This window comes from Lynx rufus, unplaced genomic scaffold, assembly GCF_022079265.1.
Source record: "Lynx rufus isolate CCGP_SWC_20201006 ecotype Redwood Valley unplaced genomic scaffold, mLynRuf1.p SCAF_4, whole genome shotgun sequence".
In the NCBI taxonomy this organism is placed as follows: domain Eukaryota; kingdom Metazoa; phylum Chordata; class Mammalia; order Carnivora; family Felidae; genus Lynx; species Lynx rufus.
Genome location: NW_025814856.1, coordinates 163197835 through 163224293, shown reverse-complemented (window position 1 = coordinate 163224293; position 26459 = coordinate 163197835). Strand labels below are relative to the sequence as shown.

At 47.6% G+C, this 26459-nt stretch overlaps 1 protein-coding gene across 4 annotated transcripts; it reads right to left on the bottom strand.

Moving 5' to 3' along the window:
• Positions 1-1089: 1089 nt before the first annotated feature.
• GIMAP8 (GTPase, IMAP family member 8) lies at positions 1090-25162 on the bottom strand. 4 transcript variants are annotated; one of them, XM_047097529.1, is made up of 5 exons: positions 25144-25162; positions 12795-13455; positions 8754-8799; positions 5416-6042; positions 1090-3119 (listed from the first exon to the last, which is right to left on the bottom strand). In XM_047097529.1, the coding sequence occupies exons 2-5, from the start codon at positions 13404-13406 to the stop codon at positions 2398-2400; spliced, it is 2007 nt and encodes a 668-aa protein (XP_046953485.1). In that variant the 5' UTR covers positions 13407-13455; positions 25144-25162; the 3' UTR covers positions 1090-2397. The 4 variants fall into 4 exon arrangements, with proteins under 4 accessions (XP_046953485.1, XP_046953484.1, XP_046953482.1 ...); XM_047097528.1 differs by lacking the exon at positions 25144-25162 and adding an exon at positions 24254-24341; XM_047097526.1 differs by lacking the exon at positions 25144-25162 and adding an exon at positions 19998-20269.
• Positions 25163-26459: the final 1297 nt, after the last annotated feature.

Here is a 26459-nt window from a genome sequence, read left to right as displayed (position 1 = left end):
GAGGAAGGAAGGGGAGGAGAGGGGAGGAAACTTCCATTCTGCTCCAAAGACAGCAGTTAGCTGGCAGCCTCCAACTATGACACTTTCAGGACCCACTTCAGCTTTGAGCCAAAGCCATGCCCTTCCCAGCCAGTCCCTAGCCAAAGGCTGCCAGTGCCCAATGCAGGATATCATCACTATGGGTCAGTCTTTGCCCTAGAACCCACTATTCAGATGTGCAGCTCTCCCTACCCAAGCAGCGCCTCCCCCATTTCCTCCTGCATGTGTCAGACCTGCATCACAGTGTGGAAGCTCTCTCAGACCAATTCTGCTTCCTCTTTATTTTTTTGAAAGGGTTTTACGTTTATTTCTTTATTTTGAGAGAGACAGAGACAGAGCGAGCAGGGGAGGGGCAGAGAGAGGGAGAGAGAGAGAGAGAGAGAGAGAGAGAATCCCAGAAGCAGGGCTTGAACTCAGGAAACCACGAGGTCATGACCTGAGCCAAAAAACAAGAGTCAAACGCTTAACCGTCTGAATCACCGAGGCAGCCCTCTGCTGCCTCTTTAGTCGTTAACAGCCTTGGCATCACCCCCGTGCCCCGTAAGCCTCTGGCACTCCTAATTCTCAGCACGTGCCTCTTGGAGGAACCCACATGGCAGTACTGTCGCATGTCTCAAGCGTGGTCCTAAAGGAAAGTGGAGACGGATGTTAGGTCTTGCCTGGGAGAAGATGCCACATTGCTTAGCCCACCCATCCCCCACCTCATGCAGCTCCAATGTCACCTGCTCAACCTAGGGTGGCACACTGGGGTTTGTGCCTGCCTTCAAACAGAAGAGACGCTCTGGGAAGAGGCACATAATGCCTTCTAGGCTTTATTCCTTCCATGCTCTTGGTTCTAATTTATTTGTCCTTGTTCTAGTGAAATGCCCAGAGTGGAAGATTCCTGAGCTGGCAGAGGCCTCTTGAAATGGCTGTCACCCACTCTAAGGTCCTCATGCACGCAAGATGCAAAAACCTCACCAGAGTCAAGGTGTCTAAACATCTGCATAGCCTCTTCATGGAGGCATGGTCTGCCCCAGAGTCAGAAAATAGAAATCAGGAGGACGTGAATTTATAATATAACTCATCTTTATTATTTCACTCAATTGAATATACTTATACATACATTTTCCAGAATGTGTCATTTTCAGGGTTATGCAGAGTACAACAGTATTGATGGTGACGGTCCATGCTCTGATAAGTGGGTTAATCTTGAAGGCAACTGATAACTTTCCAAAAATAAAAGCATATGGATGATGTAGATCCTGTCCTCAAAGCATATATAAAACAGTTAATACTGACAGCATCTGACTACACCTACCTAGAAGAAAACCCCATGATTCTCATCTCAAATACTGCCCACACAGGCACCCCTCAACATAACCTGCTCAAATGTCAGGGAACACCACCATCCTGGAATGGAGAAGCAACTTTAAGTGTGGAGGCCACATTCCACACCAGCCTCAGACTGCCTACCCTCAGACTTCCTGACGTGAGACACAACAAGCCCCTAGTGTGTTCGAGACTATTATTTGAATCCTCTGAGCTTTACCCTAATTCCTAACCCATGGGGATCCAAAAAAGAGAGAGAGAGAAAAGTGCAAAGGAATTTTCAACTTGTCTGGAGGCAACCTAGAATTCTACATAGAATTTTGGAACTTTGCAATGTTGTCTCATGTTGGCAATTTTACCACATTTTGGATTTTTGTTCTACTCTCTTTCACTGTGGTGGTTAGCAATAAAATCTTTGGAAGCCTCACAGACTCATGATCATTTCCTAAGGAACAATAAAGAAGAGTAGACTGGGGCCCACTTTCCATTCAGGCTTGGAATGAAGACAGCACTAAAGAATATCCGCCCCAGGAAGAAAAGAATGTGCTGGCCCCGAGTTCTGCCCAATGGTGACAAGGCAGCTCAGGAGACCAGCATGCCTGACAAGCAGCCCTGGGCACCCAGAGGCCCACGGGATCCAGCTTGTCCACTCTGCCACACCAGGAGTTGGCTGGACACTGCTCATTACTCTACCCTCGTGTGTCTGGATCCCCTGGTTCATGGGTATTTGTCTGTATTCTGACCCCGGGCTGGCCTTGGTCACCGTGTCTGTCCTGACTCCACTCTATGTCCACAGTTGAGGTGATTCTTGTGATTTAATTCTGACCCTCAATAGCCACTCAATCTCAGGAGCCTCTTTCAAGATTTCCCCACCTAATTTCTCCTTTCTCCTTTCTAATCCCCTGCCCCAGCCTGACAATTTATTCACCTAATAAGAGCTGAAGCATTGCAAGGTGGCCAGCATGTGCCTTTCAAGCCCTCTAAGACATGGACCCTCCTCCCCTCCCACCAGCCCTACCTCACACCCATCCCCAACTGAGGGTGTCTCTAACTTAAAGACACCCCACGTGCATCAGTTATTGATGATACCATATCTTTTAAATTTTTCAGTAAGCTTTTGGGCTTGTCCTTTTCCTGGTTATTTCTAATGATTTTGTTGACATTCTCCCATTCATGGGGGTAACCATGCCCTCTGTGGCTCTTTATCAGATTGACGGCCATTGTCAAAAGAAGACTTGCCTGATTTTCCCTGGCTTGGCCAGTTTCTTTGTTATTAAAAGCACACACTCGCTCCTCACACCTCTTAGTTATGTTCTTAAGAGCTTTGTTATCTGTCTCCTGGAGGTAAAATTTGAGGTCCCCCCCTTCTAGGTCTTCCTTCCGAGTGAACAGCACAATCGTGTACTTCAAAACGTCCTCCCCAAAGATGGTCTCTAGATTTTTCACTGCCTTTTTGTCCTCCTCAGTGAAGCGTCCCAGCTGGAACACCAGGACCAGAACTATGTTCCCTCCCTCACAGCAGGACAAACAGTGTTTGACCTCCTCCTCCAGCCCAGATGGACACCTCTCAGTGCTGGCCGTCAGGCAGAGCAAGGGACTGTCCACAACCACAACCCTCCACCCTTCCCACATCCTCCTGCTGCTCTGGCTCTTCCTGGTGACCAGCTGTGCTCGGAGCTGGTCGAGGAAGTCACGCCTCCCAAGGATGGTGTTCCCCGTGGCGCTCTTCCCGGTGCCGCTGCCCCCCACGAGGACAATGCTCAGCGTGTCTGTCAAAAGGAAAGCAGGAAAGATTCATGACCATGGGCAGATCTGTGTGCGACTTTCAAAGTGATGCCAGACATCACAGCAGAGGATGCTCAGAGAGCACTGTGGCCACCCCCTCACCCGGCAGCTCCATCCCCAAGTATGGGGGTGGGGGGCGGCTTCTTCCAGCCAAGCACCCTGTGAACCCACAAGCACGACTTGGACCACCGTCTCTGCCCGGTGCTCACCCATGACATGGCCACTGTCCTTATCTCTGAACTTGCTCCCTCTTTCTGGTGCCTTCTCTGACTTCTCTGACTTCTCTGACTTCTCTGACTCCTGTGGGTGCTACTGGCTGTATGACCATCACCTACTCAGATACATCCGGGCTATACATCTCATCTCTTGGGCTTCTGTTCCTGCTGCAACTATGGCTTCCTGTTGCCAACCTAGTGCTGTAACTGCAGCAAAATCTCCTCAATGTATTTGAAAATTTATGCCATAGAACTGACTTTTCATGAAAAAGCAACTACATATATTATCAACAGATTACTAGTTCCTTCATTCGGATCATGCTACAATTCACGTCTCATTAAAACCACATTAAACTGAACTGTGTCTTTCTTTCATCAAGGAGTCAAAAAGTACCTAGAGGTTATAACAGTGAACACGCCCTCCCCTGTTCTGTGGGGCGATGATGGAGAACAGATGTCCTTCTAGATGGAATGACAGATGTACAGAGCCCTTGCAGAGTGTGCTAGTGGGGACTCCTTGTGACTCTGAACTTGTCCTGTGGTCTTTGTCTTCCATGCTGCCTTTTTCCACAGTTCTCCTCAATTATGCATCATTGGCCAAGTTACCAATATCCACCCAGAAACAAAGAATGAGGGAAGCCTACCCTGTGCTGTTCCCCCAGGGGAAATTATTGAACTGCTCGTCCTGAACCCACAACCTCATAGTTATGCATAAAGGATGAAAAAGAGATTGATCCTTCCACATTCCCACATTTGTCACAGGCTTCAGTCCCTGCTCCCATACCCTCGGAAGGTGGCTCCCAAGAACCTCCATGATCTCCCACTTCATGTAGAGGCACAAACCCTCCATTTCCATCATTGTTCCAGATTGCTAGTGTGCCCTCTGCGATGTCTTCCAGCTTTCTGCCAGCCATCCAAACTCTGCCCATTTTCTAAAGCCCATTTCAAACTGGGCTTTCTCCACACAGCCTCTCCTGACATTCCCACGTATCTATGCTTCTTCAGGAGGCTCCCCAGCACCTGGGGCTCCATGGCAAATATGAAAGGGCTCTTTTGAGTCTGTGTTCTTCCCAGGTGAGGACATTTGCCATGGGACAGAATGGGATGACTCATACTGGCCTGGAAGAATCTCAGTTCAGGGCAATAGAGCATGTAGCACAGAGTGCATGGGGACTTCTGCTAAAGAAGCAGGTAGTGTGGCTGGACTGAGAAACCCATCTAGCTGGGGCACCTGGGTGGTTCAATCTTTTGAGCATCTGACTTCAGCTCAGGTAATGCTCTTGTGGTTTGTGGGTTCAAGCCCCACATCAGACTCTGCTGTCAGCATGGAGCCCACTTTAGATCTTCTCTCTCCTTCTCTCTCCCTCCCTCAAAAATAAATTATTAAGCTTAAAAAAAAGAGGGGTGCCTAGGTGGCTCACTTGGTTAAGCATCCAACTCTTGATTTCAGCTTAAGTCATGATCTCAGGATTTGTGGGTTCAAGTCCTGCACCAGACTCTGCACTGACAGTGTGGAGCCTGCTCGGGATTCTCAACTCCCTCTCTCTCTCTCTCTCTCTCTCTCTCTGCCCCTCCCCTGCTTGCTCTCTCTCTCTCTCTCTCAAAATAAATAAATAAACTTTTTTAAAAAAAAAACAAGAAGTTAAGAGAGGGAAAGAGAGAGAGATGGAGTGGGCTTAAGAGAAAGAGAAGAGCAAACCAATGGTTCAGAACTATCTCATCACCACCGCTGAGTCCTGAGCCCCAAACCACAGATACACTGTGGGGGAAACGGGAGATTAGAAAAAGCTCAACTCCTTCCTTTAAGTCCTTCACCATCCCCTTGGAGAGATGGGATAAGGATCAGGAAGGAAAAATTAAAGAGTTCGAGGTGTGGACAGTGTGCAGGGGGAAGGCTCATTACCTTAGGAACATTTGAGAAAGGAAGGAGAAAGAGAAAAGCTCGTCAAGAGCCTGGACCTGTCCTTTTTAGCTTCTCTCTGCCCTTCAGAAAATAGAAAGCTCTTGCACATGTCACATCTAGCTGTCAAAAGCATATATAAAATGTGTTTTACACAATATGTACCTTCCTGGCTGATGACGCATGGCTTGGCCCTGTTCTGCAGCACCAGGTCCACGATCTTTTGTAGGAGCTCGTCCACCTGGCACTGCTCCTCTGCCCCCATCAGTCTGTAGTTGAAGGCGCTGTACCGGTCTTTGCATTTCTTAATGAGCTGGTAGAGAGCTTCATTATTGCTTTTCAAGAACATCTCTAGATCCTGGTCCCCTAGATCTTCCTTCCTGGTGAGGAGGACGATCATGTACTCAATGAATTTCTCTCCAAAAATGCTTCGGATGGTGTCCAGCACAGCCTCATCCGTCTTGGTGAAAGAGCCCAGCGGGGTCACCAGCAGGAAGGCATGGAGGCCTTGAGGGGCATGTCTCTGAAGCTCAGCTTTAATGTCCTTTGAAGATGCAATGTCCGGAGTATCAATGACCCAAATTTTCCTCCCTCTCCAGTTTCTGCTCACAGACGCAAACATCTGGGTTACCGACTTTTCACTGAATTTGGTCTCAAAGACTCCCTTCCCCAGAAGGCTGTTCCCGGCGGCACTTTTTCCGGCTCCACGCTTCCCCACAAGCAGGATCCTCAGTTCCAACAACTCAGGGCTCGGTTCACATCCTGTGGCCTGCAGCTGCTTCTCCCCTGGCCCTGTGGGACAAAAGGGAAGATTCAGAGTCTCTTCTTGAGGCCGAATATGGAGATGTGGACAGGTTTTATGATTTCTCCTCCTTGCCAGTTTTTACAGAGAATGGCAGTAATGCTCTGAACAGCAGGACTATAGTCCCGGGTCAGAAGTCACTCACCCATTCAAGTAAAAACCACAAAGGCGGCCACGAATAAATTAGGAGATGTGTAAAAAGCTCAAGACCTCCCAGAAACATGAAAATCAGTTAAACTTGGCCTTTACAGGTCTTCGTCCTTAGATTTCCTTTCATTTGCTACTAAAGTCCATGAAGTCCATGGGCTGAGGCAGGACAAGGGAGAATCTGAGTTTAAAATGCCCCTTGGTGGTATATTCATAAAATGTTAGACTACTCAGCAACCAAAAACAAAAACAAAACAAAACAAAACAAAACAAAACAAAAAGAATGAATAAATGAACTATTGATATGCAACACTCATGGATCTTCTAAACATGCTAAATGAAAGAAGCCGGACACGAAACCACATGCTATCTGATTCCACTATATGAAGTTCAAGAACAGACAAAATTAATCTATGTGGATAGAAATCTGGGTTGCAGTTCCCTTTGGGGAGAGGCAGCAGGAACTTAGGTAAGGTGACGGAAATGCTCAAGATCTTTATCTAGAGGATGGTCACTATGGGTAGATACGTAAAGTCACTGAGCTCTACACTTAAGATCTGTGCATTTCACTCTGCATTCATTATGCCTCAATACATGACTGTAGAAATTTGTACCACAAAACCGTCTCTGCACACGCGCCCTGTCCCCATCACTTCTCCTTGATCCAAGGTCAACACCAGACCTCCATGCTGAGCAAAGGGCAGAGTCAGCAATACAGAGAATATTCAGAGTTTGAGGCATCCTGGGCGCTAAGGGTATGGATTGTCACTTGGTGTCAGAGCCGCCAAGTCTGGGAGGTGGAATGAACGCGGCATTTAAAGAAAGCCACTGAAATGCTAGTGACACCATGTCCTTGTTATGTTGCCTTGGGAAAGCTCCTACTTTCTTCCAAATCACCTCATACAAGGCTACATCATATAAAAGGTCACTTCCAACTTTTTGAGCCACCCCGTGGCTACCCGTGGTGTGCTATTTCCTCACCACCACAAGGCAAAATTTGGGGCCATAACAGGTAAGTTCCTTCAGGTCTTGACAGAAGGGCATCCGGAGAATTTTAAATCCCTACTTCTGCCTAAGCTCACATCTTTCTGGCTAAGTTTACTCATCTGTCAATGAGACTAATGATAATACCACCCTCTTCCTAAGGCTGTCATGAGGAATATACTTTAGGGTTGTTAAGAATATATGGTTGTTCTGAGAATTATATTTATACGCTAGGAGGATTGAATTATTTCTATATATTTTTCCAGCACATAATGTCAACTGCAATTATTATCATTATTAAAATTGAAATAATAATAAAAGAATAATTATTTTATTTAATAAATAAAATGCTATAAACATTCTAGTTAATTAAAATTATTATTATTATTATTATTATTATTATTATTTTATTGTTATTATTTGGGGGAGTTCTAGGGGGACAGAGATCTCACCTACCTTATTCATTGCTGAATATTCTGTGCTTGCACAGAGCTGGCCCAGAAATAACGTGAGAGTCCATCAATAAAGGGATAGTTGGGGGCGCCTGGGTGGCTCAGTCAGTTAAGCTTACAACTTCAGCGCAGGTCATGATCTCACAGTTCATGAGTTCGAGCCCCACATCGGGCTCTGTGCTGATGGTGCAGAGACTGCTTGGGATTCTCTTTCCCTCTCTCTGTCCTTTCTGTGCTCTCTTACTCTCTCTCTCTCTCTCTCTCTCTCTTTCTCTCTCTCTCTCTCAAAATAAATAAGTAAACTTAAAAAAAATTTTTAAAGCCTGATTTAAAAAAAATAATTAAAAAAAAAAGGAAGGAAAGAAGGAAGGGAGGAAGGAAGGGATGGTTGAATTAGGCATGTACGCCCTTACCGTGAACAAAACTGCATCTACTAAACAGAGCAGGGTAGATCTACATGCATCGATTTGTGCAGTGTGCAGGATGAATCATTAACGGCAATCATTACATGGATACTGAACTCCATTACAGAATCCTATAACATAGTGCTCCCCAAGAAGGTAATTTCTGCTTTCCCAGTAAGAGTCAACATTGTATAGTCTTGGATCCAGGGCCAGGAAGACAAGGCTGAGTCACAAAAAAAGCCACAAAAGACAAGCCCACCTCCACAACATTTCAGAGAAAGCCAGGGACACCCACTCCATGTCCACCACCTTTGCTGCTGCCATACCTACTCCCAAGTGTTAGGAGTTTCCTGGGGGACAGGTTGTGGACACCAACCTGAGCAAGGCCCCCAGAGCGCATCTTTCTTTCTAATTATCTATTTTTTCCACTTCATTTTGATGCATAATGCATTCAAAAGAATATAGATATGAGCTTAACTTTTTTTTAATTTTTTAAGTTTTTATTTATTTATTCATTTTGAGAGAGCACGAGCAGGGTTGGGGGACACAGAGAGAGGAAGAATCCCAAGCAGGATCCACACTATCACCACAGAGCCAGATGCAGGGCTCAAACTCACAAGCTGTGAGATCATGATCTGAGTCGAAATAAAGAGCTGGATGCCCAATCAACCACCCAGGCACCCCTGAGCTTAACATTTTTAAGGATCATCTTACCATGTGGATTGTCCCCCTTCTGAGATGTGGCTTCATCCACATGATCCTAGAAAATAAAGGGGGAAATGATGCTCAGAGACCCAAAATCTCATCTTTTCACAAAGCAAAGAAATGGAGACACAAGTATATAATTCAGAGTAATTTGATGATTGGGATGTGGTCAAATTCAGGCCGTGGTCCTATTCCTTGTTGGCTTCTGTAGACCCATCCATAATGACAGTCGATCCTGAAACCCCATTGTTGCCACCACAACAGGCTTCCCAGAAATATGAAGATGGGTCTTGTTCTCACTCAGGTGAGTCCCACAAATGCCATCTAACCAAGGTATTTGTCCTGAAGCTCTAACTTTCCTTCTCCCCAGTCCCCAGTGGTAATAGCAATCCCTTCCAAAGTCTTCCAGAGTTTTTTCTGTTCCTGGAGAAAATCCAGAGGCTTAAAGACAGCTTCTGGATTCCCCAGAAGAAGAAACTAGCCCAGTGATGTTTGTGATGTGCATCTGAGGGACCAGGGGAAGGGAGGAGATTGGGAGTCACGCTCCCCACACATCTCCGGTGCCTTCTCCCTGCACCACACCCCCGGTACAGAGATGGTCCTTCTTCTGACGTGAGAGCCAGGAAAATTTGGAACCTTCTCCATCCAGGTGGGCAAATGGAGACAACAGAGGATGGAAGGCCAAACACACAGTTGGTATTCCCTTCCCCTGCCTGGCCAAGCCATACAGTCGCACCCCAAACTTAAATTGTCATGAAATCAAAAGAGAAGGTGAAAACAACGATACACAATGTGGATGAATCTGCTATTCTTAGAAACTCCCAATACTTTATTTTAACCTTATCTTTGTTAAATTTCCATGCTAGCCAAGGAAGTTTTCCCTCTGCTTTCTTACTTGGCCTTACCCCAAACCATTGATACCTTCCACCATCTCCCTCCCTGGGTCTTCTCCATTCAGCTCTGATTATCACACTTCTTTCTTCTTACCTGGCACAACTCAAGGTCTTCATGTTCTTTAAATGGAAAACATTTTTACAATGCAAATGTGTATGATCTAAAAATTAGTAATGTTTTTAATGTTTATTTATTCTTGAGAGAGACAGAGCACAAGCAGGGGAGGGGCAGAGAGAGAGGGAGACACAGAATCCTATGCAGGCTCCAGGCTCCGAGCTGTGAGCACAGGGCATGAACCGGGGCTCGGACCCACAATCCATGAGATCATGACGTGAGCCAACTAACCCACCCAGATGCCCCTAAAAATTACTAATTTTTAAATTCCCAATCCACTACCAAAGGAACAATAGCTAATTCACATACATCCTTCTATGTTTTTCTAAGTTTATACAAACACACACAAACATATATGAACACATCGGGAGAACTTGGCTAGGTTTCAATCTGCTTAATACTATGTCCTGTACATCTGTACAAATCAGTACATATCGATCAACCCAATTTTTCTAGAAGATGCTATTTACTCCACAGCATGGATATGGAAAATTCCATACTAATGTAACGATTCCTGTATTTTTTTAAAGATTTTATTTTAAGTAATCTCTACACCCAACATGGGGCTTGAACTTAACAATCTCAAGATGAGGAGTCATATGCTCTACTGACCGAGCCAAATGATTCCTTTATTGATAGATCATAAGCTTATTTCTGGATTTACTATTTGAAAAGATGCAATGATAAATATCCTTATATATACATCTTTATATGTGCAAATGTTTTCCTTTCTTGGTAACAGGGTCCTAAAAGTGGGAATCTTGCTCAGTCTCTGGGTTGTTAAAGTCCTTAATGTCTCCATAACTTACGTGAAACTTATACACGTCCGTGATAATAACAGTAATAATAATGGCAACTATGGAGCGCCTGGGTGACTCAGTCAGTTGGGCGTCTGACTTAGGCTCAGGTCATAATCTCATGGTTCATGGGTTTGAGGCCCATGTCGGGCTCTGTGCTGACAGCTTCAGATTCTGTCTCCATCTCTCTCTGCCCCTTCCCTGTTTGTGCTCTCTCTCTCTCAAGAATAAACATTTAAAAATTAAACAATAGTAATAATGGCAGCTAATAATTACTGAATGTTTGCATTTCAAGTATTTGCAAATAACTTTGTCAGCATTTCATTAAATCCTGAGATACATAGTATTATCCCTTTTTACACAAGACAGAAAAATAAGATACTGTGGTCAACAAAAAGGATAGGAGTTCCATCCCTCAGGGAGTCTGTGGGGAGGCAGCCATTGAAAGCACATACACAGCAACCACTTGACTGGCTGATGGCCATGAGGAGGAGAAGCGCCCTGAGGGAAGGGGGGCTGTAGGGGCTCATCCCAGGGGCCCACAGGGAAGACTCTCTGAGCAAAGGAGCTCTAGCAGAGGCAGACCTGGAACGGGGTGGGATGGGAGAGGGGAAGTGTCCAGGTGGAGAAAATTCCAAGTTCAAAGCTCTAGAGCACACATGAGTATAAGTCAAGGACCCCACAGGGAAGGCCAGTGGGACCAACACATAAAGAGCAAGTTAGAGGGTGAGGGGCCAGCTCAGGTCAGGGATTCCAAACTTGATCTGAAGATCAACGTACAGTCACTGCAGAATTTTACACAACAGGGGGGTGTGTTCTGGGTACACTGTGGACAGTTCATTCTGTGCCCCTTATCCTCTCTGCTGGCATCCCTGTTCCATACAGCCTTCAGGGGAGAGACAGAGGCTATAAAGGAGAGAGAGAGGGAGGTCAGGGCTAGGAGATAAGAGAGTGACAAGTTCTCCTGAGCCTCAGGGTCCTCGTTGTACATTGAGTAGGTGTGAAGATTTGATCAGTCTGGGGGTCTGGGACTTAGCAGGTGCTCAGTAAATATTGCCTTCCTTCTCATTTCCATCCTGTTTGGGTTTAACACTCACCAGTTCTCAGAAGATTCACTCTGACCAAAACTGCCCCCATGTTGGATTTTTGCTTTGCTTTACATCCATGGACACTTGCATTTAAAGACTCCTCTGTACCAACATTCACTTACTTACACTGAATCAGGAACTGCTTCGTGTCTTATGCATGAGTCACTGAAACAGAAGCGTGAGGTCCTCGAAAACAAAACCCTGGATTTTTGTATCTTCCTTCATTACAAATATATTTTCCACTCAAGTCTAGAAATTAAATAAAATATCACTCTGGCTGTCGTGTAGAAAATAGATTGACAGGTAAGGCACAAGAACGAATGAGGGGAAGGTTGTTTGTAAAACAGTACAGGCAAGAACAGAGGCTGGCTTGGAGCAGAGGGGGGGCAGTGGAGATGGAGAGAAATGCATGGATTCCAGGCACACTGATCACACAAGACCTAAGGACTTCTCAATTATCAGCTGCCAGCTAGTAGTAGCAAAGCCGACCTCTGGGTTTAGGTTCAAGGAGCATCCGGAGCATCCCCACCATTCACCCAGTTGAGAGAAAACTGAAGTCTCATGCATCTCAGAGGGAAAACCAAAAGTGTAACCTTGTGAAGCCTGAGATCCCGTAGGAGAGCCAAGTGGAGACATCAGACGGCAACTGGATAAGGGAGCAGGATTCAGAGGAGAGGCCTGGACAGGAGTGACAAATCTGGAAACCATTAGCGATCAACGGAGCTCAAAGCTGGAGGGCAGAGAATTGAGGAAAGCCTAGAACCACACCCTGAAGATCTCAACTTTCAGAGGCCATGTGAAGAGAACTCAACAATCTCCAGAGGAGCCAGAAAGAGTAGGAGGAAAAAAACCAAAAAGAGTATAGCTGTATTGAAGCCAAGGGAAGAAAGGGTCTATTTGTGTGTCCAATACTGTGAGGGAAAAACTTAAGTAAGGACTTAACTGTATCCATTAATTTGCCAATAAATTTCAAAGTCCAAAGGGTAATCCTCAAAGCAACCTACCATCTGGTGCCTCATCTTTCCAGATCATAGATAAACACCTCCTAAACAAAGCCTAGGTTCCACCACACAATGTGACAGGTCACTTATCCGTGCTTCTCTTCAACCCACTAGCTCTCACCACAAAGATCCTTGAGGACCTTCAGCATTTCTTACCAGGAATCCACTGACTTCATTTCTGAGATTCACAATATATGGTCCTTCGTTTTCATCCACCAAACGCTGGACCATGCAGAGGAGCTCTGTCACCTGGACATCCCGCTCATCCTCACTTGCCTTGTTGTTAAAAGCGCAGTATCGGCCTCCACAGTTTTCAACCAACTCCCTAAGGGAGTTCTCATCTTCAATGCAATCTTTCAGTGAGTCATTCTCCAAATCATCCTTCCGAGTGAAGACAATAATGATGTGCCTCCTGGAGTTAGCTCCAAACACCTCCTGGATCCCCTTGACTGTCTCTATGTCCTCGACCTTATAAAAGCTGATGGGGATTACCAGAAGCAGGACGTGGAGGCCGGGAGCAGAGAGCTCGAAGCAGTGTTCAATGTTACGTTGCTTGTCTTCGGCACAAGACTTTGAGGAGAAAAGGTCAGGGGTGTCAATGACCACAACCCTTCTCTCTTTTGTGAACCCACTCTCTCTCTGGCATGTTTTAGTCACCATCTGGTCACTGAATTTGGACACGAATGCAGCTTTGCCCAGAATAGTGTTCCCAGTGGCACTTTTTCCTGCACCACTTTTGCCTAAGAGGAGAAGCCTCAGTTCCGGCATGGAGCACTCTGGCTCCAGTTTCCTCTCCTGACACAGGCTCTGGTTGGTTCTGCTGGGACAAAAAGCAACACATCAGTGTTCAACCCATGCAAGAGTAGATAGAGGAGCAGCAAGAAAAATGCCTTCTTTTTGTTTTTTCCCAAAGGATGTGGCCTACTGAAGTCAACTCAGACTAGATTGGGATAAGAAATCCTGTTTCCCACAATCTTCTCTGTGCTCTTGTCTCTGAAATAAATCCACACTGGTAAGATGCCCAGCACTGTAGGGGCACCTGAGTAGCTCGATCGGTTGTGTCCAACGCTTGATCTCAGCTCAGGTCATGATCTCACGGTTTGTGGGATCGAGCCCCACATGGGGTTCTGCGAGGACAGCACAGAGCCTGCTTGGGATTCTCTTCTCTCTCTCTCTCTCTCTCTCTCTCTCTCAAAATAAATAAACGCTTAAAAAAAAGACATTCAACACTGTTGACTGACTAAACCAACAACCCCCTTCTCTGTATTCATCACCCATTATACATGCTGGGGGAAACTGTGATAGTCAGAATAATGCCCCCCCACCAGATGTCCATGTGCTAATCCCTGGAATCTGTGATTGTGTTAGTTTACATGGCAAAATGGACGTTGCCAATGTGATTAAGGCTCTTGAGACGGAGAGATAAGAGGATCCTAGAGGATCATCCAGGTGGATCCATTATAATCACACTAAAAGAGGTCCTTCCAAGAGGAAGATGGGAAAGCCAGAGTGAGAAAAAGGAGATGTGAGGACAAAAGCAGAGGTCAGAGAGTGAGAAAGATTTGAAAATGCTACACGATTGGTTTTAAAAATGGAATAAGGAGCCACCAGCCAAAGGCAATGCAGGCAGCTTCTAGAAGCTGGGAAAGGCAAGGAAATGGCTTCTGCTACACAGCCTCCTCCAGAAGAATCCTGCCCAACACTGATTTTAGGACTTCTGACCTCCAGACTGTAAAATAATAGCTTGGTGGGTTTTTAGCAACTAACTTTGTGGCAATTTGTTACAGCAGCAACAGGAAATTAATACGTTCTCTCTCCCAGCTTCCTTTCGACCAGGGGTGGCCATGTGACCCAGTTCAACCTGATGACAGTTGAGGGAATATTTGCCTGGGCCTTTTAGGAATGTTATTGTTTTCTTGATGATAGAGGCAGACTCAAGTAGAGAGCTCCTGTTCTCACCTCCTCCCCCTTCTTCTTTTTATTTTTTCTTTTTATTTTTTTTTAAGTTTTTTAAAGCTTATTTATTTGTGAGAAAGACAGAGCATGAATGGGGGAGGGGCAGAGACAAAGAGAGACACTGAATCTCAAATAGGGTCCAGGCTCTGAGCTGTCAGCAGAGCTTGAACTCGGGAACAGTGAGATCATGACCTGAGCTGAAGTCAACTCAGACTAGATTGGGATAAGAAATCCTGTTTCCCACAATCTTCTCTGTGCTCTTGTCTCTGAAATAAATCCACACTGGTAAGATGCCCAGCACTGTAGGGGCACCTGAGTAGCTCGATCGGTTGTGTCCAACGCTTGATCTCAGCTCAGGTCATGAGCCAACTGAGCCACCCAGACGCCCCTCCTCCCCCTTCTTCTTATTTGACATTTAAATGTGACATCTGGAATGGCAGCAGATATCATGAGGCAATGAGGTAACAAATAAGAGAACAAATGTTGCTGAAAGACCCCAGAGCAGAAAGATAAAAGGATCCCCGATGATATCACTGGGCTACCAAAACATCCTTGAGATTGCCCTTTTGCTAAGTAAACAGCTGATATTCTAATGATTTAAGCTGCTGCTACTCAGAGTGTGGTTCACAAACAAGCGATATTGCCAATAACTGAGATCATGTTAGAAATACATCTCAGCCCCACGCCAGACTTGCTGAATGAGAATTCTTCATTTGACAAGTTCCAGGTGATTCTCATGAGCATTCACGTTTGAGAAGCACTGGTGTTAAGCCACCATTGGTTAAAGATTAGCATTCCTAACTGAATCAGAAACCACTGGAAGAGCCAAGTTTCCCAGCACTATTTCTTTTTTTTTTTTTTCATGTTTATTCATTTTTGAGCTAGAGAGACAGAGAACATAAGTGGGTGAGGGGCAGAGAGAGAGAGAGGGAGACACAGAACTTGAAGCAGGCTCCAGGCTCTGAGCTGTCAGCACAGAGCCCGATGCAGGGCTCAAACCCACGAACTGCGAGATCATGCCCTGAAGTCAGACGCTCAGCCAACTGAGTCACCCAGGCGCCCCTCCCAGAACTGTTTCTTGAACAGTCTATCCTTTTCCAAATGATTCTGTCAGATACCAGGGGCCCATGTTTCCATGAGTCTTTCCCTAGGTTGTCTGTTTTGTCCACTGGACACTCAATCTATTCTTGAACCAGAAAGCCTTAATTACTAAAACCAAGATGACTTAATGTTATTCTACTAAAAATATAACTCTAAAATGAGGCTTCATTATGTAATGGAGCAGGTTCCAACACCTTGCTATTGTTCAAAACTGTTATGGTATTCTTGGCTTTTTAATCCCCTGTAGAACTTTGAAAATCAGTTGTCATTGTCTTCAGGAAACCCTGTTGAAATCTACAGTGTCGTTGCATTGAATTTGTAGCTTAGTTTTATTTTTTTATTAAGTATTTATTTATTTTGAGAGAGAGACAGAGAGAGAGCACATGCACAAATCACAAGGGGCCAGAGACAGAGGAGAGAGAGAATCCCAACATGGGACTCGATCTCACAGACTGCGAGATCATGACCTGAGCTGAGGTCAAGAGTCGGAGGCCCAACCGACGGAGTTACCCAGGCATCCCTGCAGCTTAGTTTTAGAAGAATGGACATCCACATAGAGTTGTTCTCCCCACTCCTTTTTTTAGTCGGTTTTAAATATGTTCTAATTTCAATCATTTCTTTTTGATCCATAAATTAAGAGAAGTAAGTACAAAATTTAAAAATGAGCGGCACCTGGATGGCTCATTTGGTTGAGTGTCCGACTTTGGCTCAGGTCATGATCTCACAGTTCGAGCCCCACTTAGCTGAAGTGTCAGCTGGGGTCAAGCCTTTCATGGTTTTTCCAGACTGAACTGATCATCAACTCTTCTCTGGACTTCTGCAATAACAGAATCACTGATTCCCCCTGCTTCTACCCCTCTAGAGGCTATGGTCTGTAGACAGTCAGTGTGCTCCTGCGCAAACAGGAGACAGATAATGTCATTCATCAGTCCAAAGTCCCCCCATGGCTTCCCCCTGACTTGAAATAACAAGCAAAGCCTTTACAGTGGTCAACAAGACCCTACCCATCTGGACTCTAGCTGTCTCTCTGATCTCATCTACCACCCCTCTCCACCTTGTTTTGTCTCCTGTAGTCACGTGGACCTCCCTGCTGTTCCCCAAATGTGCAACCTTGGGCCTCAGTGCTGGTCGTTCACCTGAGCTAGAACACTCTTCCCCCGGACTCGTGCAAGGCGCATTTACCTCCTTTAGATCTTTACCGCATTGGCCCTGTGGGACAGATGGCCTTCTTCAATCATCCTACATTTAACAGCAATCCGCCCTACTGCATCCCAACAGCATTCTGCGTCCCCCACATGCCTGTTTTGTACGCCCCCAGCAACCACTGCAACCACCTTTCACATTGTGCATTTACTTGCTTATTGCTTTCTTTTGTCTCCCCACGGCTAAGAGGTAAGTCCCATGAGAAGGAGGACCTGCTTTATCTTGTTCACCATCGCATCTATGACCCAGAGAAGGCATTCGATAAGCACCAGCTGATAGTATTTACTTCATCTAACTTTGAAATTCTCTCTACCACCCTTGGTATGAAACTCTGTAAGAGCAGAGACCATGCCTGTCTTGTCCTGTGTCCCTAGTCGCTGATACTGTGCCTGGTGTATAGTATAGGCTTAATAAGTGGTGTTAAATGAATGATCATGGGGTAAAGGGGTGAGGAAAGGAAGAAAAACAGTTTTTAGAAATGAAGAGAGTGACTGAAGTGATGCCACTTTCAATTAAAAAAAAGAGAAGTAACTTCACACTGTATCCCAAGCCAATGAAGTGATATTTTTTGGTACATTAATTTTTTAAAAAAAGAAAAAAAAAAAGACACTAGTGGGCAAACAGCTGAAGGAAGCAGAAACCTCCAGCAGGTCTGAAGAAGAAAGGAATTGATTTCCCAAGTAAGCTCCACTGCTCACATGATTACCCATCATAGTGTGTGTAAATTAATGAGCCTTTGCTAAACTGTGTGTTATATTGAATCAGGGACCCACCCAACCTATGCCCTCGCCTTGCGAACTTTTCTCTGGAGCAGAGGGGGTGCCTAGGTGGCTCAGTGGTTGAGCCGCTGACTTTGGCTCAGGTCATGATCTCAAGGTTCATGGGTTGGACCCCCATGTGGGGCTTTCACTGACAGCGCTAAGCCTGCTTCGGATTCTGTCTCCATCTCTCTCTCTCTCTCTCTCTCTCTCTGCCCCTCCCCTGCTTGTTCGTTCTCTCTCTCAAAAAAAAAAAATATATATTAAAAAAAAAAAGAAGAAAAAAAAATTTGGACAAAAGGTAACCAAAACTCCCCCTCCCTCACTCTCTCCTTTACCCACACTCCCCTCTGACCATCTCCCAGCCCCTCTGGAGACCCCAGCAGGGCAAGGAGAGAGAGAAAACGAGAGCTTTCACTCCAGAACTATAGTGACACTCTCCAGCAACCTGTACTTGTTCTCGGGGTATAGCTCGAGGGCGATGTGGGTTCAGCCGTCCAAGCAAAGCTCCCAATGGTCTGGGGAATCTGCCCTGCACCCGGGAAGTTCAAGCCCACAGAAAGAGATGGCCAGAGAAGCTTCCAGAGCCTAGCCTGGGGAGGACGCACTCCCAGCCCCGCAGGTCAGGCAGTCATCAGGAGGACAGAAAAGCATTCAAGGTGACAGCCCAGGGGGCTCAAATGTAGGCAAAATCATAAGTCTTGTTTGGGGCAACCACCGGCCACCCCGAGGGCTCAGTTAAGGGGACCCGACAGCGCACGGGGTGGGGAACAAAAGCGAGCGTGGACGGGGCAGATCCGTGGCTACCAGCCTCCTCCCCCAGCCCTGCCATCGGCCCCTCGCCGCCGAGCCCGCCTCCCTCCCCCCTCCCCCTTCCCCCCCTCCCCCGCTCCCCCCCTTCCCGCGGCCCGCCCGGCCTCGGGCCCCCCGCCCCCCCTCCCGCGCGGATGCGCAGGCACCTCGGCTCCGGCTCCGGGCGCGTCGTGGGCTCCATGGCTCCGGAAAGTGGCCGAGAGCCCCGCAGCAGCCGGGCCAGGGCGGGAGGAGGGCCGCGCGGAGAGAAAGCAGGGGCGGGCCCTCAGAGGCGGTGAGGGTGGAGGGGAGAGTTGGGGCTGGTGCCAGGTCGCGGGGTGCAGACGAGGGACAGGCACGCCTCCCCCCCCCCCGGCCGCCCCCTCCTGGGGACACGAAGGGCAGGACTCGAGAGCGGAAGCTGGGCCTGGGGCTGTGGCGCCCCCGAGGGTTGCCCCGGAGAGGGTCATAGTGCGGGGTGCTCCAGTCCCTGGGACCGAAGTCGTGGAGCCTGAAGAAGCTGAACCTGGCCGGTGCGGGGACGGCGCCCAGTAGGTGGTGCTTCTCCGGCTGGTGTCCGCCACCCTGGGCACCTGAGACCCCTTCCCGAGACTGAGGAAACCGAGAAGACGCCGGTTTCCTTCTCCCACCCCCACCCTCTAGCAACTCCTTACACCCCTCCTGGGGGACCCTCCAACCCGACCTGGGGAACGCGCTACTTGCCAGGCTAAAGCGTTCCTTCTTAGAGCCTGGCTAACATTGAAATGCTGGAACTTCTATGCTTTCCAACAGCTTATAAACGAAACCCTTTTTGTGCGTGATGATAGTATCCGGAAGCTTCCTACTACAGGAGCCGGACTCTGAGAAAGACTATTATTTTATTATGGTTTTTATTTATTTTATTTTTTTAATGCCTTTTCAGTTTTGAGAGAGAGACAGAGCGTGAGCAGGGGAAGGGCAGAGAGAGAGAGGGAGACACAGAAGCAGGCTCCAGGCTCCCAGCTGTCAGCACAGAGGCTAGAACCCATGAAGTGAGGGGTCTAGAACCCATGAACTGAGAGATCATGACCTGAGCAGAAGTCTGAGCTTAACCAGCTGAGCCACCCAGGTGCCCTGATTATGGATTGTTAAAAAAACAACAACACACCAACATCACAGAATTTTACCATCTTACCGATTTTTTTAAAGTTTATTTATTTTTGAGAGGGAGAGAGAGAGAATCCCAAGCAGGCTCTGCACTATCAGTGGGATTTGAACTCCAGGATCCCGGGATCAAACTCACAAACTGTGAGATTAGGACCTGAGCAGAAATCAAGAGTCCTAGGCTCTGCTGAGCCACTCAGGCACCTCCCCATCTTAGCCATTTTTAAGTGCACAGTGCAGAGCATTAAGTACCTTCCTTGTGCAAGAGCTGGAGAACTTTGCCACCCTGCAACAATAAAACTCTGTACTCATTAGCCCTTAATGCCCCTCCCCTCCCCTAGCCCCTGATAACGACTTCTCTACTTTCTGTTTCTGTGATTTTAAGGGCTTTAGATACTTCATGTACCTGGAACCAGACAGTGTTTGCCCTTTGTGACTAGCATTTTTTTCTTTTAGGGGAGTGTCCTGGAGGTCCCTCTGCGTGACTGCACTTTTCATGGGAATGCAGAAGGTGATGAATGGCCTTGAGCTCACGCTGTCCCACCAGGCTTGGTCTTTGAAATGTGTCAGGTGGTGCTAGACTTCCAGAGATCCTGCAAAAAGGAGGAGCAGTGGGGGCCTTGACCAGGTTTTGGGGGCTGCTCTGTCCCAAAGGGTCCAGCTCCCCTCTGGGCTGGTCATGCCCATCTTGTTAGGAAGCCAGAGAAAACCTAGGGATCCTGGCACTCCCCACCAAGGGCTCAGGTCTACACAGACTACCTCTTGGTGAGAAGAGACTCTCCCCTTCCCCACCCCATTTACTCCCCTGGCAAGGAAGACCCCATCTAGAAACAATCCCCACCCTCTTTGGGGGCACTAGGTCAATTCCATGAAAATTAATTCATTGAAGTAATTAGACAGAAGCCTTCAATCCCACCCTGTGATGATCCCAACTGTGTTGTTCCCAGAAGTGGAGGTCAGTTCAGGGGCAGAGAGTCACAGCCCGGTGCAGTATCATTTCCCCAAAATAGAGAAAACAGTAAATGGAGAAAAAGCTCCCTTGTTCTGAAATATTAAGCATTTGGAGAGCATTCTGAGTAAAACCGCAGCTTCAAATAACTCCTCATTGATTTAGCAAGTTGATTGTTTGCTGAGTTGACCATTTTTCAGGAAAAAAAAAAACCCCGTCTTTCAGTACATTGGCTTGTGGGGAATTGATTTCTGTGGGGAAGGCTGGGTGCGCTCAGGTCTGGGGAAGGATGGGGGTTCCCTGCCCCCTAGTGGCTTTGTGGCTAGCACTTACTCTCCCTTCTCCCTTCCTCTCAAAGGGGGTGAAGAGAGGGCTGGACTTCCAGAAATCATATAAGCCTAGAAGGCACAAACTATGCAAACAAGGAGGAGTCCACCAGGCTAGGCACCATATGAGACACAGGGGCCTAAAGGTCTGCCAGACAAATCTCCATTCAAGGAGCTCAGTCAAATGAGGAGACTGAACCCTATGGTCATGGACCAATAGAACACGTGTTGTCACAGAGATGTGTTCAGGGGAGCGAAGAGGAAGGGCTGTAAGTCCTACAAGGTGCAGAAACAGGGGCGCCTGGGTGGTTCAGTCGGTTGAGCACCCAACTCCTGAGGTCAGCTCAAGTCATTGTCTCACAGTTCATGGGATCCAGCCCCGAGTTGGGCTCTGCACAGACAGTGCAGAGCCTGCTTGGGATTCTCTCTCTCTCTCTCTCTCTCTCTCTGTCCCTCCCCCACTCATGCTCTGTCTCTCTCAAAATAAATAAATTTTTTAAAAATTATTGAAAATATGGAGACACAGCCAAGTGGGGAAACAAACTTACAAATAAATCCATAAACCATTCATTCTCTGTGGCAGGTACTCTCATGGAGGACATTACAAGACACACTGGAGGAGGAAGCTGCCACACAGGGGAGCTTACGCCTACCCTGAGTCATGAAGGGCATGTAGAAATCTCCCTGCAAAGGACATTCAGGCAGAGGGATTATGGCAAACCCCACAGGCATTCGGAATGCTGAGAGCAGCTTGGGCACGTGGGGAAATGGCATCAGGCTGGAGGTAGAAGTGATGAGGGAGCATAAGGTAGGTTGAGGGCAAAGTACAGGCTAATAGCTCTTCTTCCCCGCCTGGGTGGGACATGTGTGATATTCCTCGGACACTCCTGGCTGCCCAAGAACAGGGGAAAGGAAGGAAAGCAAATGTTTGACTGATAGAGATCACAGTCCTGCAGGGCAGGAGTCTTCTTCGAAGGAGACTCCTTAGAAGATACAGATAACTAAGTACTGTACTAAGTACAGATAACTTAGTAAACTGCAAGAAAAAGGCAATATTATCCATAGCCTAATTTCCAGAAACCTATAGACTCCATTTCCTAGAGTCCTAATAGCACCCTCATCAAGATGTAAGGGAGTTTAAGTGCTTGCCATGGCGATGTGGGAAACTAAGGCAGATGAAAAATTAAATTCCCTTACTGCCTACAGCCCATTGACAAGTCCTTGAAACAGGCAGAGTGACCTCCCTCTAGAAGCTCAGCTGCCTTGATGGTGACACTTTGTTAGGGGGCGAAAGGGAATCTTGGCTTAACATTATCCTGACCCCCCAGGATCCTGCGAGTCTCCTTAAACACATAAAAATTTGCAAACCTCCTTTATCTTTAACCCCCAAGTGTATGTTGGCAATTATACTCTAAGCATATGGCCCCTGATATACATCTGAAGGGTCTCATGACTGAGGTTTTACTAAGCTGTAATAAATGATGGTTTCCTAGCAACGGCTAGCCCCTCAAGGTCCTGGAAACCTTGATTCCAAAATTCCTTAGACTTACTCCTTCCCTAACCCCCTCCCAACCTAATGGTATATATATAATCAGTAACACTTCACAATCCCAGTGCAGCTCTTTCTGCCCACGGGTCCTGTCCCCATGCTTTAATAAAATCCCCTTTTGCACCAAAGGTATCTTCAAGAATTATTTCTTGGCCATCGGCTCTGAACCCCACCATCACTTCAAACCCCATCAGAAAAACCTAGAGGCTACCAGCTAGAGGCTACTGCAATAGTCCAAGCTAGATGGACAGTAGAAAAAGGAACAGACTGATGATCTATTTAAGAGATAGATGGGTGCCTGGGTGGCTCAGTTGGTTAAGCATCTGACTCTTGATTTAGGCTCAGGTCACGATTTCACGGTTTGTGAGTTTGAGCCCCACCTCGGGCTCCGAGCTGACAACATGGAGCCTGCTTGGGATTCTCTCTCTCCCTCTCTCTCTCTGCCCCTCCCCTGCTCACACACGTTCTCTCTCTCTCTCTCTCTGTCTCTCTCTCTCTCTCTTTCTCTCTCAAAATAAAAAAACCTTAAAAAAAGAGAGAGAGAGAAACAACAAAATCATTTTTAAGCAGACTAATTCAGGGTTGCTATTACAAGGATTCAGGCACCACATTAAAGAGAGGGCTCTTCACAGTATAGACATTTCCTTATTTCAAAAAATGTTGTTATATGTTGTTTAACTTCATAGATGGGAAATGTATGTTTCCTACAATGTTGGCAGATGGCTGTAAAGTCCCTTGCAACTAGATTTGTATATTTTGGCAGTTTTCTGATGGAATTAAATGTCTTACTCAAACAGAGTCCTTGTGTGTTACAGTAATGTTTAAGAAATAATGTGCTTATTTATAAGTATTTAACTTAGAAGAGACACCATTGTCTCATTCACATAGAGGCTAGTGGTCACCTCAGGCCAATTGGCTGTGGAACGCCTGGGGTCACAGCACTTCTGGTGGCCTCAGTGACAGCAGAACTGTGAGAGGCCCATGTTCCAGGGTGGGGTGGGGGGAGAGATGATCACGTCAGCTCCGGGATACTGGGTCTCAGGCACCAGAGACAGGGCAGGCAGAGAAGTCCGAAACGTCATGACTGATTCCTCTTTCCCGTGTTATTCGTACCAAGCCTCCCACTGGAAACAGTTAGAAGTAAACAGATGTGGAGCACCTGGATGGCTCAGTCAGTTAAGCGTCCGACTTTGGCTCAGGTCGTGATCTCACCATTCCTGAGTTTGAGCCCCATGTGGGGCTCTGCGTTGACAGCTCAGAGCCTGGAGCCTGCTTCGGATTCTATGTCTCCCTCTCTCTCTGCTCCTCCCCCCTCACTCTCTCTCTCTCTCAAAAAAAAAAAAAATAAACATTAAAAAAAACTTTTTTAATTAAACAGGGTAAAAATGTTTACACCTTCTCAAAAGCATCCAGGAAGCAATAAAGCTACAAAGAACTACAGGCCCCAGCAAGGACCAAGACCTGGAGATACACGAACGCTCGCCCTGGGGGCACGTGACCACCCGGAAGGAGGAGACCCCCTTGCACATTGGTCAATGTGCTTAGGCCAGTGTGTCTGCTGAGTGGTGCCCACACCAAAGTTAGGCTTCTGCCCTCCCACAGACAGACTGGGGAGATCGGACTGCCTCCTGGGGGTGGGTGCCCACGTCCCTGAGAAAGCCGGCTCTGGGTTGGGAAACTGGCAGCAGGTTTTTTAAAGATTTCCATCTCAAAGGGGCAGACAAAGAATTTGCAATGACAAGTTTTCTAAAGGAAGTTCTCTAAGAAAGGGGAGGTCGGGGCCCAGAGTCAGAACACAGTCGTCTAAAGCTTAGTCAAGCTGGGGGACACAAACATACCTGGCCACACCAGCACCTGCACGGCAGGAATGGCTGGCGGGGAGCACACGGACTCTTCACATTCTTGATTCCTGTCCCAGACCGGCTCTGAATCCTGGCCATCACCCTCTCTGTCGAAGACAGTCACTCCCCACTGCCCTGGTCAGCTACCTCCTGGCTTCTGGCTTCTAGCACTCCCACCCCTCCCCACCCCCACTCAGTGGATGACCTGGCTTCTTCTTTCTTTGGGAAAACGGAAACAGTGGGTCCCACCTGCCACCCGCCCCCCCCCCCACATCTGCCCACCACCTCAGGCCAGGCAAGGGATTCCACCTGCCTTCCCGTTACTGTGACCGACCTGCCCAGACGCCGGCCTCAGCCCAGCTCCTCGGACTGTATGTCAACCCCCATTCTCTACTGCTCACAGACCTCACTCTGGCAAGTGCCCCCTGCCCTGGGCCATCAGCAACCCCCTCTCTCCTGGACCACTGCTGTAGCGTCTAAGTGGGGAGTTTCTCCATCGGATGGGGGCCCCCAAATGTGGGGCGGCGATCAGGTGGAAGGTGAAAGAATTCACCTGAGGCAGAACAAAGGAGACAGAAGTTTACTGATTACACAGTGCAGTGGCCGGTGGCCTGTGGCCCGTGGCCCGTGGCCCGTGGCCCATGGCCCGTGGCTGGCAGCAAAGGAGAGGCTGTCTGCTGCGAGGCAGTGGGTGGGGGCTGTTACTAAAGGGGGAAGATGAAGCAGTATGGCCACAGATGGAATCTTCCCCCTTATTGGTAGTGGCCTGTCTGTATTCAGCTCAGTGGTCACTGTGGGCCCTTTCAACATTCCCCTGCTCAAGCCCGTTTGCCTCAAAACAGCCTCTACAATTGCCATCAGCATACGACCACGCCATATTCTCCCACCTTTAAAAAAGAAAATTCCTGGGGGCACCTGGGTGGCTCAGCGGGTTAAGCATCCGACTTCGGCTCAGGTCACGATCTCGCGGTTTGTGAGTTCAAGTCCCACGTCGGGCTCTGTGTGGACAGCTCAGAGCCTGGAGCCTGCTTCAGGTTCTGTGTCTCCCTCTCTCTCTCTGCCCCTCCCCTATTCGCACTCTGTCTCTCTCACTCTCTCTCTCAAAAATAAATAAACATTAAAAAAAAGAATTGTTAAAAAGAAAATTCCCGGGGCGCCCGGGTGGCTCAGTCGGTTGTGCATCCGACTCTTGATTTCAGCTCAGGTCAGGATCTCAAAGTTTGTGAGTTCGAGCCCCCACATCGGGCTCCGCACTGACAGCCCAGAGCCTGCCTGGGATTCTCTCTCTCTCTCTCTCTCCCTCTCTCTCAAAATAAATAAATAAACAAAAACAAAATGAAAAAGAAATAAAGAAGATTCCCTTACCCTACTCTCTCCGGCTACCACTCAACTTCCCTCTCCTTTACTGCAAACTTTACCGATGTCAGTATCTAGACTCAGGATCGCCTTGGGAAGAGGCAGTCTGTCCAAGCTTTATTATTTTTTTACGGATTTTGTTTTTAAGTAATCTCTACACCCAGCATGGGGCTTGAACTCACAACCACGAGATCAAGAGTCCCTCTACCGGACTGAGCCAGCCAGGTGCCCACAGGCTTTAATGCCCCAGGCAGGCAGTGTTGGGGAGGGAGGCCCAGACAGCAGACACACAGGCAGCTGCTCCAGATGATTCCATCAACACCTGGAGGGACTTTTTCTAGCACCTCAACTGTATTCCAAGACACCTGCCCCTGCCGCTGCTGGGCTGCTGGCTGGAAAAGAAGCAAAACAGGATTTGCAATGAGCTTTCTTCCAACTCACTGTCTCCTTAGAGCCTCTGGGCGGAAGCCAGCAACCCAACTCTGCATTTACCAATTCAAGACAACCCTCAGTTTCCGCAGGGCGTTCTCAATTTTTTTTTTCTTTCCTGCTCATTTTTGGTTTGGGGGTTTCCTGAGTGGTTTTTGTCCCCCCACCCACCCAATGCTGCTGCTACTTTCGGTTTTGGTTCCTGAGATTTTTGTTTTTCTGTCCCCTCTTCTCCAAAGGAGACTCGGCACAGCGGGTGAGCCCCAGGCTGGCTTGGCCTCTCGGCAGGACCAGGCCAACCTCGCTCTCACCCAGACAAGCAGGAAGCCACCCGTGCTGCCTGCAGGTGCTGAGCCTGTGAGGAGAACCCCCACCAGAAACCCAGTGGGCTGCTACTAAAAACACAAACCCAGGGGCA

Coding starts and splice junctions, on each gene's coding strand:
- GIMAP8 (XM_047097526.1), bottom strand. CDS start 20,089: ATGAAAAGTGCAGTCACGCAGAGGGACCTCCAGGACACTCCCCTAAAA. Junction 6,043..8,753: donor GAAGGGGGACAATCCACATG/GTAAGATGATCC, acceptor TTTGTCCCACAG/GGCCAGGGGAGAAGCAGCTG. Junction 3,120..5,415: donor ATGCGTCATCAGCCAGGAAG/GTACATATTGTG, acceptor TCCTTTTGACAG/ACACGCTGAGCATTGTCCTC.